Source organism: Palaemon carinicauda, chromosome 13 (genome assembly GCF_036898095.1).
Source record: "Palaemon carinicauda isolate YSFRI2023 chromosome 13, ASM3689809v2, whole genome shotgun sequence".
Lineage (NCBI taxonomy): Eukaryota > Metazoa > Arthropoda > Malacostraca > Decapoda > Palaemonidae > Palaemon > Palaemon carinicauda.
Window position 1 is genome coordinate 69,874,315 of NC_090737.1, and position 15,000 is coordinate 69,889,314.

General features: G+C 35.2%; 1 protein-coding gene across 1 annotated transcript in view; it reads right to left on the reverse strand.

Annotated features, from left to right (window-relative positions):
• Positions 1-10,526: 10,526 nt before the first annotated feature.
• Positions 10,527-15,000, reverse strand: part of LOC137652314 (uncharacterized) — a 557,194-nt gene continuing 552,720 nt past the window's right edge. Inside the window, exon 10 of the mRNA XM_068385641.1 lies at positions 10,527-15,000. This exon is cut by the window's right edge and continues 21 nt beyond it. Within this exon, the coding sequence (XP_068241742.1) occupies positions 14,808-15,000 (193 nt within the window). The 3' untranslated portion in view covers positions 10,527-14,807.

Genomic DNA, 15,000 nt, shown 5'->3' on the forward strand with positions numbered 1-15,000 from the left:
GTAGTAGCCTTGACAGCCGCTACTGAGAGAAGCTTCTCCCAGCCAGGAAGAAGAGGAATGCCACGATCTGGTCTAGAAATGATCCATCTTTAAAAGAATCCCTCTTATAATATCAATCATAGAGGATGGTCCACTTTCTTTGGGAGAGAAGAGGCTAAGGAAGCTCCTCTGAATTCCAACAAGGCAGAACAGGAAACCATTCAGCATGGATCCAAGTGTAATCCCACACTGTAGATTAGCCTACGAACCAAGGTTGAACTGAAAAGGGTGTAACCATCCAGGTAATTCAATAGGTGTTGGAAGGCAACTTCCAGCACAGACCATGTTGCGGGATTGGGAGAGAAAATCCAGAGTGCTACCTGTTTAGCCATACAGAAAACCGGTTGATCCCTGGAGAAACCCCTAAAACAGAATCCTCTTCGTTACGCCAGGATGAAGGAACCCTTCAGACCCAAAGCCTTCATTTGGCAATTAACTGTATCTGCTAGTCCTTTCATCTCGCAGACAACTAACTAGTGTGGTATGCCATCTAAAAATACATTTGCTTCGTCAGCTCGCAGCTAGATCTACGCCAAAATGATGGTGAAGTCGTAGCAACCCACCGAATGGCTCCTCAACGTTCTTGGAGCGCTTGCAGCTCTAAAAATGTTGCTAGTCCATGAACATAGAAAAGTAGATGGATTTTCTGCAGACCATGCAACTGAAACGACCCTGCCATGCAGGCATGCACCCCACGCCTCTTTTGGCATATCTGAGCATATTTGCATGTCCAGAGGACAAGAGTGAAGTGGGACTCCCCTATGAGAGCTCCTCATTAACCAACAGATAAGATCAACCCAAGTCTCCTGTCCTGGTAGCATGAAGAGGGATAGTGATCCTTAGAAACTAAACAGTCATTCTTCAAATATTAGTTGAAGAGATCTTTGGTAAAGGCGATTGCTTGAGAAACGAGCCTCTCCAATGAGGAAAGATGGTGAGAAGATTCTGCCAGTGGTAGTTCAGTTTGATAGAACAGATGCTCTACCTCATTAGGCTTGCTGAGACAATTGTCTAACTGACCAAGTCTTGCTGTTACTAGTCTGCCAAAGAAATTCAACTCGATTATCACAATCCCCAGGTTGCACGGAAAGATGAAAGCCGAATTCAATACTGTAACTGCTACCGTGCGGAGGCTGGGATCATCCACTCGAGAGATACATCCACAGTTGTATCCTTTGTTAGTGGCCCAAAGTTACTACCAAGGTGAATATCTGAATAAACACCTGAGAAGTAGCCCCCTTTTCGGAATCTAGAGACCTGAACTGGTTCATCGAAGCGTAGGGGGAGAAAGGAGATACTAATAATGGATTGGTGCAATGGCACTAAAAGTACATATCTATCAGATCCACTGAAAGTAAAGACTTCCTCTGATGGTATTCTATAGGTGTGTTCCACTCCAGCATTTCTCCTCTCTGTGTCCGTAAGGTCAGGATTCTCGGAGATGTTGGAAGATTAGATGAGTATTCTGTCAGCAAATGAGAAAAGGGGAGAAAGGGCTGAAGACGTTAGTAAAGAGCTGTACCGAAGGACTCATGCTAGCCAAGGCTCAGCCCATGCCTTTGCTGGTTCGCCTGAAGGCACAAGTAATACCCCGATGGTCAGTTGTTAGAAAATATGGGAGTGGTTGTGGCAAATTTTTGCAAAGCGTAACCCTCTCTTTTTCTTCTTCTGCTGTCCCCCTGCCTGGAAGGAACATGTTGGATAGTTCAAAAGAGCTGTATGCCCCGGTTTCCTCTGGTAAGTTACGGGCACTCCTGCCAGGGTCAAGGAAAGTCCCAGAGGCCTTCCTTGCCAAACCTCTGATCAAAAGTTCTGAAGTGATAGAGCTATCTCTGAGGTAACTTGCTTGGGTATGGAGTGACACAGGCAGCCCCAGGGATGGCGCGGAACATTGAGAAATACCGAAGTGATACTCAATGACTTAGACCCCAAATGAGAATTCATCCCCGGTAGCCTCCCTTGGATCGTCGCACCAACAGGCATCCATCAGAATGACTGAACCTGGACTTCTACCTCCATCATTACTGCTCCAAATTCCAAGGCCTAAGGAGCAGACAATTTCCGAGGGTATAACAGGTATGCTCCATCAAAACATTCCCAACAGAATATAAATATTCTGTCCCAAGGACAGAACTGACCACAATATCAGGATCAGAAGGCAGTGCAGTAAGGCTGGCATTAATGTGGAAAAGATACCTATTACTGAATGCAGCATACATTGAAGGAGTACTCATACCCTTACTTCTGCTGGACAGGATGGAGGGAGGGACCAACTCTTGGTCTTTTGGTGTGTACAAATACTCAATGGAGGCTTTAAATGGTGCCATTCATTTAACTTGCAGTGCCAAAATATTGAGAGTTGAGGCAGAAGCAGGAGTCCAAAATCCTGGCAGAAATAGAAATGGAGAATGCTGAGGTTTCTTCGTGAACTGGGGGCCAATAAGCATCTGAGGTTGTAACTACATCACAAACCCCCTCTGGTCACTGGATACTGGGGGAACCATGATATCAGAGGCCTTTGGCTGGCGGACATGACACAGGGACACGGCCCCAACCATATGCATTTGTCCCAGGGACCAACACACTGAGCTGTACCATAGTAGGCTACCACCTGGTCACCAAGGTAGCCGAGTAGGACCTCACCACCAGATGGGACTAGGGTCGGAATCACAGCCCTGATGCCTTTCATCAACCCAAGGCCCCGAAACATTGAGCCAATACTAGCCCATCCCAGCTACCACCCGAGCCATGGGTCCAAGATCACTGCATCAGCCCTGTACATCTGTCCCAGGGAGCTGAAATGGGGCCCAAACATGTCTCATCTGAATACCAAAGCCACGGCCCCAGAGAAGCTAAGTTATAGAACAGTGACACAGGGTCATGGCTCCAGCCTTATACATTGATCAAAACACGAGTTCGACACCAGACCACTCAGCCACCAGGCTCCAAGGCACTAAACCATAGCCTTGTGTCATGGTTACGGAACTGTGCATCTGCACTAGGGCCTGAAACACTTGGCCAACACTAGTCTACCGAGCCACCTGGGTTATTGTGGGACCAGAGCTCCGGCCCACATAGTTAAAGCTCAAGGACGTGGCACTGGTGTCAGATACTGGCCTTGTGATTCGGCCCCAGTGATCAAAACACAAGAACATCACACATATCCTTCTAGACTACCAGAGTAGTCAGAGATCTGAAACTCTCTGCCCTGACATGGGATTACGGCCCTGGCGTCGTGTATCAGCTGCTAGAAGCTGAAACACAGAGTCGTGGCTCCTTCACCACATGGTTGAAAGCTACTTAGATCCATCCCAGGAGAGCTAGTGTCCAAAGAATTCCTTTTCTATGACTACAGCTGATTGGACTTCTTCAACTTCTTTCTTTATTACTTCATCTTAGAAGAAGTGAACAGACTTGGAAGGCAAAGAGGTCAACGAGGGAGAGGAGTTGGAGGAGGAAGGAGATCTGGCATATTTCTTTTTCTTCTGACCCTCCCATCAAGGTTTTACAAGCTGAAAAAAGGAAGTCTGAGAAACCCAGACAACGACACTTCCGAAAAAAGGAACCTCAGGGGTAGCTCCAAAAGGACCACAACACTATGGAACATTGTCATGGGGTGGGAAAGTTACACCTAAAGAGGAGCAGAATCCCTGCACCCCCAAGCACAAGTGTCAGGGTGAAACACATGGGAACAGGGGACGGGCAGGGAGCAGGGATAAACGGATCAAGGATAGGCACGGTGAACCTACTGTCAGCACCGTAGGAACAAGTCCTTTAGTCTTGAGGCATCCAGGAGGGGGAACCACTGCAAAAATAAAGGAGGCACTGACACTTGGGACACATTGACCAAGCTTTCCACCACTGTTGTCACCAAGGGAGACACTGGCATTTTTAAGCCTACCTGACAGACCTATGGAGGCCAAAACCTTCCTTAGTTCACACTCATTATTAGCAGTAGCACAAACAGAGCTAAACATTCAACCTCTGTGGGAATGTGGCAAACAATGGGGGAACCCTACACATCACCAGAACCTGAACACCTACCGATATAGGTCCGAGAGCTCCTTGCTTGTGATGCATACTTCCTGGGGATCAAGTCAGGGGAGTAACTGCAGGAGCGGTGACAGCAGATGAGCCAATTGAGCAGAGGAGGCTGCAAACTTCTTCCTCCCCTTCAAAGCATGACACAGACAAAGGAGCCATAACCTACACTTGTCACATGAGAATAGTTGGTACTATTATGAGCACATAGAGAATGTGTCTACAGATGGATTAACAAAAAACTGTATTTAAATTCCATTCTCCCAAGATCGATTGTCTTGCTCCACATTTTAACAATCAACACCCAGCATTCACTTCCTGAAAGAAAAAGAAGATTAAAAGTCAATGGAGGGTGCATCGGTATGCCCACAGGAAGATGCATGCAAGGATGAGCCACGGGCTGAGAGGGAGAGAGTGCACCGCCGTTCCTGCAGTGCCAACCTTGGCGTGTACGTGGATTAATGCAGTTAATTTTTGTTTAATCCACGGTTGTTGTGCTAGAAAACCGTGCACCCTATTCTTGAATGTGATTAAATGTAGAAATAGATTACTATGCTAATTTCAGCCATCCTATTTGATAATTATTTTTGGTTCTTTTACAGTTTTTTTTTTTTTTTTTTCGTTTTCTTGACAATTCCCATGACTACATTAGAGGCAACTTGCTGCTATTTAAAACTGAAATCAAAAACTTTTCTAAGAAGCACTATGAATTCGGAAAGACTAAATACACTTACAGCGTTTTCAGTGGAGAAGAAATTCCTCAGTTGTCATCCAGATATCAAGGAGAAAATGGTTGATATTTTCGTTCAAATTAAAACAAGAAGAATTTTTTCCATTTATAGATGAATGGATCACGTTTGAATAGTAACAATTCAGTTCATGATAAGTGAAAATGGTTTGAATTGGTTTTTCTACGATTTTATCAAGTTTTCGAATATTTTTTTAATACCTGTTTGTTTCCTTTCACACACTATTAAAACAAATGCTACAAATTTTTCTGGAGCAGCACCCCCACTAATTTTAGCCACGTGCCACCACTGTAGAAAACATAAATGAAAAAACTTTTACACAGTGATATCTGGAATTATATTCTGAAATGGCATGATGACTAATTAATTTGCAACTTATGGAACCGATTTCAAGAACAAACAATTAGCGGTAAAATTTCAGCGAGTAATTACAAGTGTTAAAAAAATTTACAATAATTATCAGTGGGTAATATGTTAAAAATCTTACAAATCTGAATTTTCATTTAAAAGGACAAAATCTGCCAGTAACCTTCCAAACACTTTAATTAATGCTGAGGCTATTTGCTCTAGATATAAATTAGAAGAAATTTATTATATCCTCTCAGAAAATGTCTGAAGGAAACTTATGTAAAAAAAAAAAAATACTTCAACATAACTCACTTTTTTACAGTAAGCGTCACTTCTTTAACCCACTATTAGTTTTGCTCAGGAAGCAACGCAGCACTTTCATCGATTATTTTTCCTAAACGTGCATAACAAATGAAGCTACTCTCATTACGTAATGACTTTTTTTTTCTTTTTTTTTTTTTGTCATACGAACTTTATCCCTGACGAACATTTGCGTCCGAAATTTTTGATTACGAACATCAAACGATGTTTTTTATTTACAATTTTTTTTTCCTTTTTTTTATAATAACTTCTGCCTCGACAAACTTTTTTCGTAACGAAAATTTTAAATACTCACTTTATACCAAGGCCGACAAAGACTCCAGACCTTGCTTTATACCATGCGAACATCTGCATACGAACTTTAGCGTATTAAATTTTGCGTACGTACTTTTTCAAAAGAATTTTATTCTTTACACACATTTGCTTACGAATAACTGCGTATGGACCCTTTGAATACGAACTATTTCCATGCGTCATTTGGTCCTAAAAACACATTATGAATTATATGTTCAAATTCACATCCATATATATATATATATATATATATATATATATATATATATATATATATATATATATATATATACAGATGTAATCTTCCTCAGCCCAAAGATAACTCAATATATAGTAGTCTACATAAGGAAAATTGAAAGTTGTGTATATGTAGAAATGCTCAACAGTTTCGTCCGGCATTGGACCTCTTCTTGGAGCGTTTATTATGCAATAATAATAAACGCTTCAAGAAGAGGTCCATTGGCGGACGAAACTGTTGAACATTTCTACATATACACAACTTTCAATTTTCCTTATGTAGACTACTATATATATATATATATATATATATATATATATATATATATATATATATATATATATATATATATATATATATAGATCATCATCATCATTATGCCCTCCTACACCTATTGACGTAAAACTCGCTTAGATTTCCCCTGTCGTCTCTATCTTGAGCTTTTAATTCAATGCTTCTCCATTCATCATCTCCCATATCGCTCATCATAGACCTCAGCCATGTAAGCCTTGGTCTTCCAACTATTCTAGGGCCTTCTGGAGCCCAGCTGAACGTTTGGTGAACTCATATATACTGTAGATATATATATATATATATATATATATATATATATATATATATATATATATATATATATATATATATGTGTGTGTGTGTGTGTGTGTGTGTGTGTATGTGTGTGTGTGTAGTGTGTGTATCCATACGAAAGGGATATTGAGTTTTATTTCCTTCGGTATTTCATTTTATATTTAATGTAATGCCATATCTTTTTATATATTTTCAGCCTTCCTATCAATAACAACATCATTGGCTTAGTTATTTGCACAATTATCTACAAACCCATGTTTACTAAATCTTCATATAAACGGCCAGAATCAAACATAAGTGCATAAAAGATTAAAGGACCTTTAAAACAAGGAAAAAAGTTTTATAGTTGATTTTAGAATTTAAGTACCGTTGATTTTAGAATTAAAAATAAAGTTGATATTCATATTTCAAAACAAATATGTTGATTTTCAGCTTTAATCCTTCCTAATACTTTAAATAACATTGATTCTACTTCATATTGTTGTTTTTATTATCATTTAACTTATATAGAAAATGCAATTTATATCTTTTAAGTTTAAATCTAAAAGAGATGTTTTCTAAATATGATTTTTAATGGAGCAATCGCAAGAACCTACGTATAATAAAATGTTCTGTTACTTCCTCTACGCATAATTACAAACTTGTTTAAAATATAAACTTATAATTCATAATGCAATAGGATTATTTTGTATGTAAAAGGAATTTTTTTGTTCATCTTTCAATGTTGACTGGTGAGTTTTTTCCACTTTGTGATCAGTCTGCATTTTCTGTCCAATTTTGATTAAATTTTAAGTCTATATTTATACACACTTGATCATTTAAGGTTCGAATTGAAATATGATTGGTAATAATATTAAAGAAAAAGTTACCTACAAAAAATCATGGTAATAACTCGAGTAATAACATGAAATCTATGGTAGTAATATGCGTGTATTGAGTGATAAAATGGTAATTTAGTTATGGAAAAAGTTTAACATTCTATAAAAGTTTTATTTTCCTTATGGAATTTTTACATTGTTTTTCTATTTCTACGATCTTGGCACTAGTTTCACGTAGAGTATCTTGTATTTTCGTATTTTTTTTTTTATTCGAAGCATTTTTACAATGTTTGTCTTTTATGTAAATTATTTTGTATATTAAACTTTTATTATTTTGGTAGAATACTTATACCAATTCAAATCCTCCCTTTTCTTTAGATTTTCCAGTTTATTTTTACATCTTTTCTCTTGAATCGCCAGAAATTTACATTTTCAGAAATTATTTCGAAATATATTATAATTTTCTGATATATCATATGGTTTATATGAAGCATTGTATGAGGTTATTCTATTTTAATTATTTTTTTGAAATATGAAAATATCCACCAGTATTCTTCCTGTATTTATATACAGCAGCAGCGATATTTTATATTTTGGGTTACTGTGTAACACTAGACATGTCAAAGGTGGAATTTTAATATTTTCTATTCTATAAAAATTATTAATTATATCTCTTAAACTAAAGGAGATATCATATCCCTCGCCAGTATTATTGCTATAATTCTACTATTACTACTATTATCATCATGATCATTAGTATTCTTTGTGTTATGAAAGGTGATTGCTGCCCCAGTTACATTTACCTTATGAACACCCTTAGTAATGGTTCTTATTTTTTTTCTCCCTTCATTATTGCATTCCACCAGTCTGCGCATATCTCATCATCAGGGGGTTAACGGAAAGTTATATGGTTTAAGCTGTTTATACTTCAAACAGTTTAAAAGAATACAGTTTGACGTCTGAAGGAAGTCCAGGATGGTCGTAGATCTCGTTCTTGTCGGTCCTCTGCTCATCAACAGAATGCTATAGAAGTAACTCGTAGTACTAGTGTAAGAAACTGTATTCTCTCTTCTGGTGTTTCTAGTCTTTGCTGTCTAACTTCCACAAAGGCCAGAATCAAAGTGACTTCAGACTACAGGTTTTTTCTGATGTGTTGCTAAATGCCTTGAAGTGGGATATTAGGAAGGGATGGAACACCGTGGGAAACAAGAATGTGTATATATATATATATATGTATATATATATATATATATATATATATATATATATATATATATATACATATATATATATATATATATATATGTATATATATATATATATATACATATATATATATATATATATATATATATATATGTATATATATATATATATATATATATATATATATATATGTATGTATGTATGTATACACACACACACACACACACACACACATATATATATATATATATATATATATATATATATATATATATATATATATTCCTGCGCACACACATTTCTATATGTATATATATATATATATATATATATATATATATATATATATATATATATATAAATATATATATATATATATATATATATATATATATATTTATATATATATATATATACATATATATGTATATATATTTATACATAAAGCCTGTGTGTATATATGCATATATATACTAGTTCATTTATAAACATAGTTATATATCTGCAATTTAAAACTACTTTATCCTTAGATAATTGTTGGTCTTTGGTTTGTTATCACATTGTACATGACGTGCATCCTAAAATGTTTCAACGTCAGGATTAATTATTTTTCCTTAATGAATGTAATCAATGTAGATCTCAGATTTTCTATCAATGAATGCTTCGGAAAACTTTTGACGGTATTATAATCTACAAATGAAAACATAGCCACTTGCTGTAACTTCCCAATCTGATTCATGGATCTAACATTCCAATTACCAATTTTCATTTGTTTTCTAAGCACCCCGCTTCGCCCGGGACTGTGGGCCTTTCTCTCATTTTCTCTTTCCTTAGACTGACTAAATCCATAAAGGATCCATTGGCTAAATTCATCCAAGGATAGCCAGTTCCTTGTGATGTGCAGTGCCCATCTAACTAAGGCAAATGACCCTTGCCAGTCCATACTAATTCCAGTAAGCTTATCCACCAGGCATCAGAAGTAGAAGCTGAATAGACAGCTTGTCTATTGCATTAAACCCAATCCATCACTCTGCTCCCAGTGTCTTCATCAAGATTTAGGGTGGGGGCATTTCCTCCACTCCCGAAGCTCTCGTTACTCCATTAGGTTGTTCAACTGCATATATAACCGTTGGCATACCTGGATTCCTAATATATATATATATATATATATATATATATATATATATATATATATATATATATATATATATATATATATATATATATACATATATAAATATAAATATATATATATATATATCATTACATATATATATATATATATATATATATATATATATATATATATATATCATTACATATATATATATATATATATACATATATATATATATATATATATATATATATATATATATATATATATATACATATATATATATATATATATATATATATATATATATATATATATACCAGTGAGAATTATGAATACAAATTTATAATCAAGTCCTATTTCGAACCTACACCTTCTGGGGTAAGGAACTATTCAAGGTTTTTTGTGCTTTAGGTCACATCAGCCTGTCAGCAAAATTAAGTTAATAATCTGTAATCAGTCATGAGATGTTATCTTATTTCCAACAACATATATAGAGTGCAGCTATTTTCCATGTCTATATTGTGCATATTCTGTCTAATCATCTTATTACCTATAGTTGTCTTTACAGGTTACCTTTAAATTACTCTTGAATACACAGTAGTTAAACGGCATTCTCACATTACCTTGTAACTAATATTTGATTAAATTCAAGTTTCTCTAAATAAAGTAACTTGCATTTTCTTTTAGTTACTTGGATGAGAGAGGAATTCAGAAATGATGTTTAAAGAGGTTTTAGACAATAAAAGGACAACAAAAACATGAGCTTGGACTTTTTAAATTTATTAAAAACGTATAAGTCTTTGTACAAACTTTATACACAGCATTTGTTACTTGTAGCGCTTTTTGGATTCAAAGATAGAAAATGAAAAATAAACTGAATTGTTAGGCAGCAGCAAAAAAAAAAAAAGGCTCAAAAGCATTGTCAAACTTCAAGTCATTTGGCTGAGGACATACCTTTAACAGGTATACATTGTTCATATAATTTTCGCTCTACCTTTTAGTTATTTAGAAAAATAATGATTTGTTATACATCTTAACACCTATCCACATTCAACAATGAGTAACAATTGAGAAAGAGCAAACTGAAAAATTAAAGAGAATGATATAATTCGCTTCCTGGCTAAATTTAGATAGTAAAAAAACGTAAATCGGCGCAGTGGCAATTCTTGTGTCGGAATCAAGATAAATTACAATGTCTCAGATTAATATTTATCATCCATTTAATGAATCTTACTGGTAAATCATTTCCTTTATTAATAAGAGGTTTATCTAACAAAGACAGAATCTCTATACAAATCACAATTTTGACATCGAAATGCATAAATTGACCGAATTGAATCAAGGATAAACAGTATCTGGATAAAAGAAGGGAATACATTTCCTAATAAGAAACATAGATCCTATAATGATCTCCACGACACTGAATGCAAAAGCCCCAGATCAAAGATATATCAATTCTTGTAGTTGATGAAATACAGAGTTGAGCAATGAATAATATTTCTCTTTGATGTGTCTATACAATGAGGAATGCGGAATCCTTGTCATTGAAATTCGAATAGGAAAACCGAAATTATTCTAGGGGAATTTACATGTAGGTATAGACTAAATTTGATTGGAACGAGAGAAGAGATGCTGATTTCATTTGGTGGGATCAGATAAATTATAGAAACTCCCTGGTGCGCATTGGAGCGGTCAGAAAAGATCGACTGGGAGGTGTAGTTGAAGGTACAAGTGAATTTCCTTACTAAGCAGAATTGAATATACAGATTTTTTATGCTTCTTCTTATGACAGATGTAATTGGCCTTAGGAATTCCGTAATTATACTTCAAAAGCATGTTATTTGATAAATCCGTAAGCTGAAAAATGGAGTGTAATCTTTGAAATTATAATCAAGCATACCGTCAAAAAATTTGTAGGTGGCTATAGTTTTGTTGATAATGATAATAAAAATGCCACTGGGCCCACAATGTTTTTTTTATGTATGTGAAAGCCAACTTTTCCTCAAATTTAGATGTATTCAATTCGTTGGCTGAGATTCCGACACAAAATTACCATTTTGCGCTGTGATATGAAACCAAATGGTATCATTTAAGGAAAAATATTATAAGTGTAAATCAATGAAAAAAAGTCCTCATTTTCAGTCAGAAGGTTAGCTAACAAAATAATATTAATATCGATGACTTGTGAAAAATGATGAGTATGGCGGTGAGTAAATGATATTAGCCTTATTACTACGTTATCAACAATTCTAACCTCTTTCATTGAAATGGGGATTCAAATATATAGCAAAATAGCACATTTTTACTGAAAACATAATGACAGCAGAAGCAATGACTTATCTTCATTGATTTGAGATCGTTACGTGATATTATTTTAGAAGAGTTGATACTGGTATTTTTTGTATGTAGGAAATTACTCATTCGGGATAAGCCACAAAATATTACAAGGCCTCTCTAAAAATTTAAATCGGTTAGAACTATCACTAATAGATTATCCTAACTATAAGTTTATCATTTGAAAAGTAAATATATTTTAAGTCAAATTTTAACGATATAATCAAGTTTTTGTTAACAGCATGCAGATATATGAGACACAATTTGATGAAAAATTTTATGTATTGGAATTTTTTTCTCAAAGGCAATTTGTGGAACGGAAATATGCTCATCTGCTTCGTTTTATAGTTCCATCCATTTGCCTAGAAGCAGATCACTACATACAGGTAGTTATCTGACTTAAAATGAAAATATACAATTTATAAAACTTACAGATATAATCAGAGCTTATGTTGTCATTCATTCAGTTAAGTTTTCCTAGAGGCAGCTTATACATTTTGCAGTCTTTATAATGTGTTTCAGCTTTAAATGACCGCGATCTGCTACAGGGAACCATTTCTTGAATGAGGTTTTGGAAAGGAAGTCTTATTGGAACCTACGGATTCCAAACCTTTATGTTTTCATAAAGCAATACAAATAATTTTCTTTGCCCCTCTGAAAGATGGAAGTTAAAATTCCAACTAAACTAGAACTCTATTTCTTTCCATATTTCAGACCAAAATTGTCTTTCGAATCTGATTTGCACAATCAATAAGCGTTTTAAAATAAAGAATAAACAATTGTAGGGAATACATAAAATTTCGCTTACAAGCTTTGAAATTCATAGAGAAACAAGAGCGACATTACTCTTTCTCTATTATGTACAACATAACATTGGACATTAAAATGGTCTGGGCATATTTCCTCCAGAAGGTTATTTTTTCCACGGAAACATGGTGGAAGATACACTTCTAAAATATTTTGTTATGTATCATATAGACACATGCTTTCCTTGCATGTCAAGCATATATTCTACATATTGCATTGAATTATGAAGCTTCGTGAAAAAAATACTAAATAAATTTAGTGAATATCTAGATCCATCCATCCAGAAGCTCCATAAACCTTATATGTTAGTAAACAATAAAGCCTCTATTTCAAAACTGAAATAACAATGTTAATACATACATGGAAGAGGCAATAGTATTAGTATTAATAACAATGTTATCTTTACTAGCATCACTATGACTGTCACATGCAGAACTGTTATTAGTATCAAAATAGGCTGATTGCCATTAATGACCTCTTTTCCCTAGCACCCTCACCCCAGCGTACTTTGGGCCGCGTGATCCAAATTCCAAAAACAGATAAGATAGAAAACTTGGGGTCTAGTCGAGCCCTTATATCTAGAGTGCTCTAGACTAGACTAAAGATAGGTGCCAGAACCCTACCTCCTACCACCACTGATCACAAACTCTTGTTGTCATTTCTGTTATTTTATGTATATATTTTTCCTCCTGTTTTGAGGGACTCTTTTTTTTCTTTTTTTTTTCTTTTTTAAACGGATATACTGTATATTTTTAAGCGATTTCATCACTCACGTCCTTCGATATCAGAATTATGGAAACTGAATTTAGCAAATTATTCCTGATTTGGAAAATGTCTGTATTTCATTCGAGGGGTATTTCAGAATTACACACGATAAGATCTTAGATAAGAAATGTGGCAATAAAGAATATATTTTTGTAGTTACAACCATGACTGATACCTCTCATGATTGAAATGCGTTCGTATTTGAGGTGACAGTTAAGTGATATATACCTGCACCACTTCTCACCGATTCCAAGTGATGAATGGATTGATGCTTGCGTGAGCAGAGGCATGGAGTAATCGTGCACCCAGGTAGCAAGACGAGAGAAGATTTATCAAAAATGAATTCTTTTCTTCATTACCTCGTCAATATCAAGCAAGATTATAAATCTACCACTTTTCTTAGGTTTTTAGTTTACGGGAAAATTGTGCGTGTATGTCGTAACAAATATCATAACGATGATCAACTACTAGAAAGAAAAAAAATAATTGTTAAAAAATGTTACCTTATAATGACTTGATAATAGCAAAAAGAGTTTGAGATCTGTGGTGGAAAAACCAAGTGATAGAAATATAAAAAAAAAAATCGAATGAAAAGATATAAATGGCAATTTGTATAATAAAACTATGAATAATTTCTGATAGTTCAATTAAGATTCCATGAAAATATTCATATGAGATATTGTTGAGTTTAGCTCTCAGTAGAGACACTTTCCTCAGCCTATCCTGTTCTGGCACCAGAGAGGAGTTTTCTTTGAAATATGTTTTTCCATATTGCTTTGTGAACAAAGTTTGAAAATAGGAAAAACATGTTTTTACCAAACAAACAAAAACAATTTCCACCATTATTTTTAAAGTAGGCTACACTTTTGGTTTAAAAACATGGTTCGCGTTTGTTATTGAAAACATGGTATCTTTTCTACTAAGAATTAAGCCTTCTTCCTAATATACCTCTAAAACTTGGTAGGAAAAATATTCTGTGAACAGACACAGGTATCCCAGGTAAGAGAGAAAAAAATTAATTTAGCGAAAAAGGCCGTTTTGTCACACAGACCATTAATCTAGGGTTCTCAAATTTTTCGGCAATCAATTGGGATGACATAATCAAGTGACAATAAAGAAAGTTTTGTGCTCTTTCATTTTCAGTATTTGGCCGAGTAGTGGCTTCCAGTGGTCGAGGGAGGTCCTCTAGAGTGGTTGTGATGGTGTTTGTCGTGCTTCAGGGAGTGGTGACCGGAGTAGCGGGAGTTTGGGCGGGAGTGCACGATGGCGTAGTGGTCACTGTGGGAGGAGACAGACCTGGCAGAGTTCATTGTTGAGGCTCCTGAAGTGTAC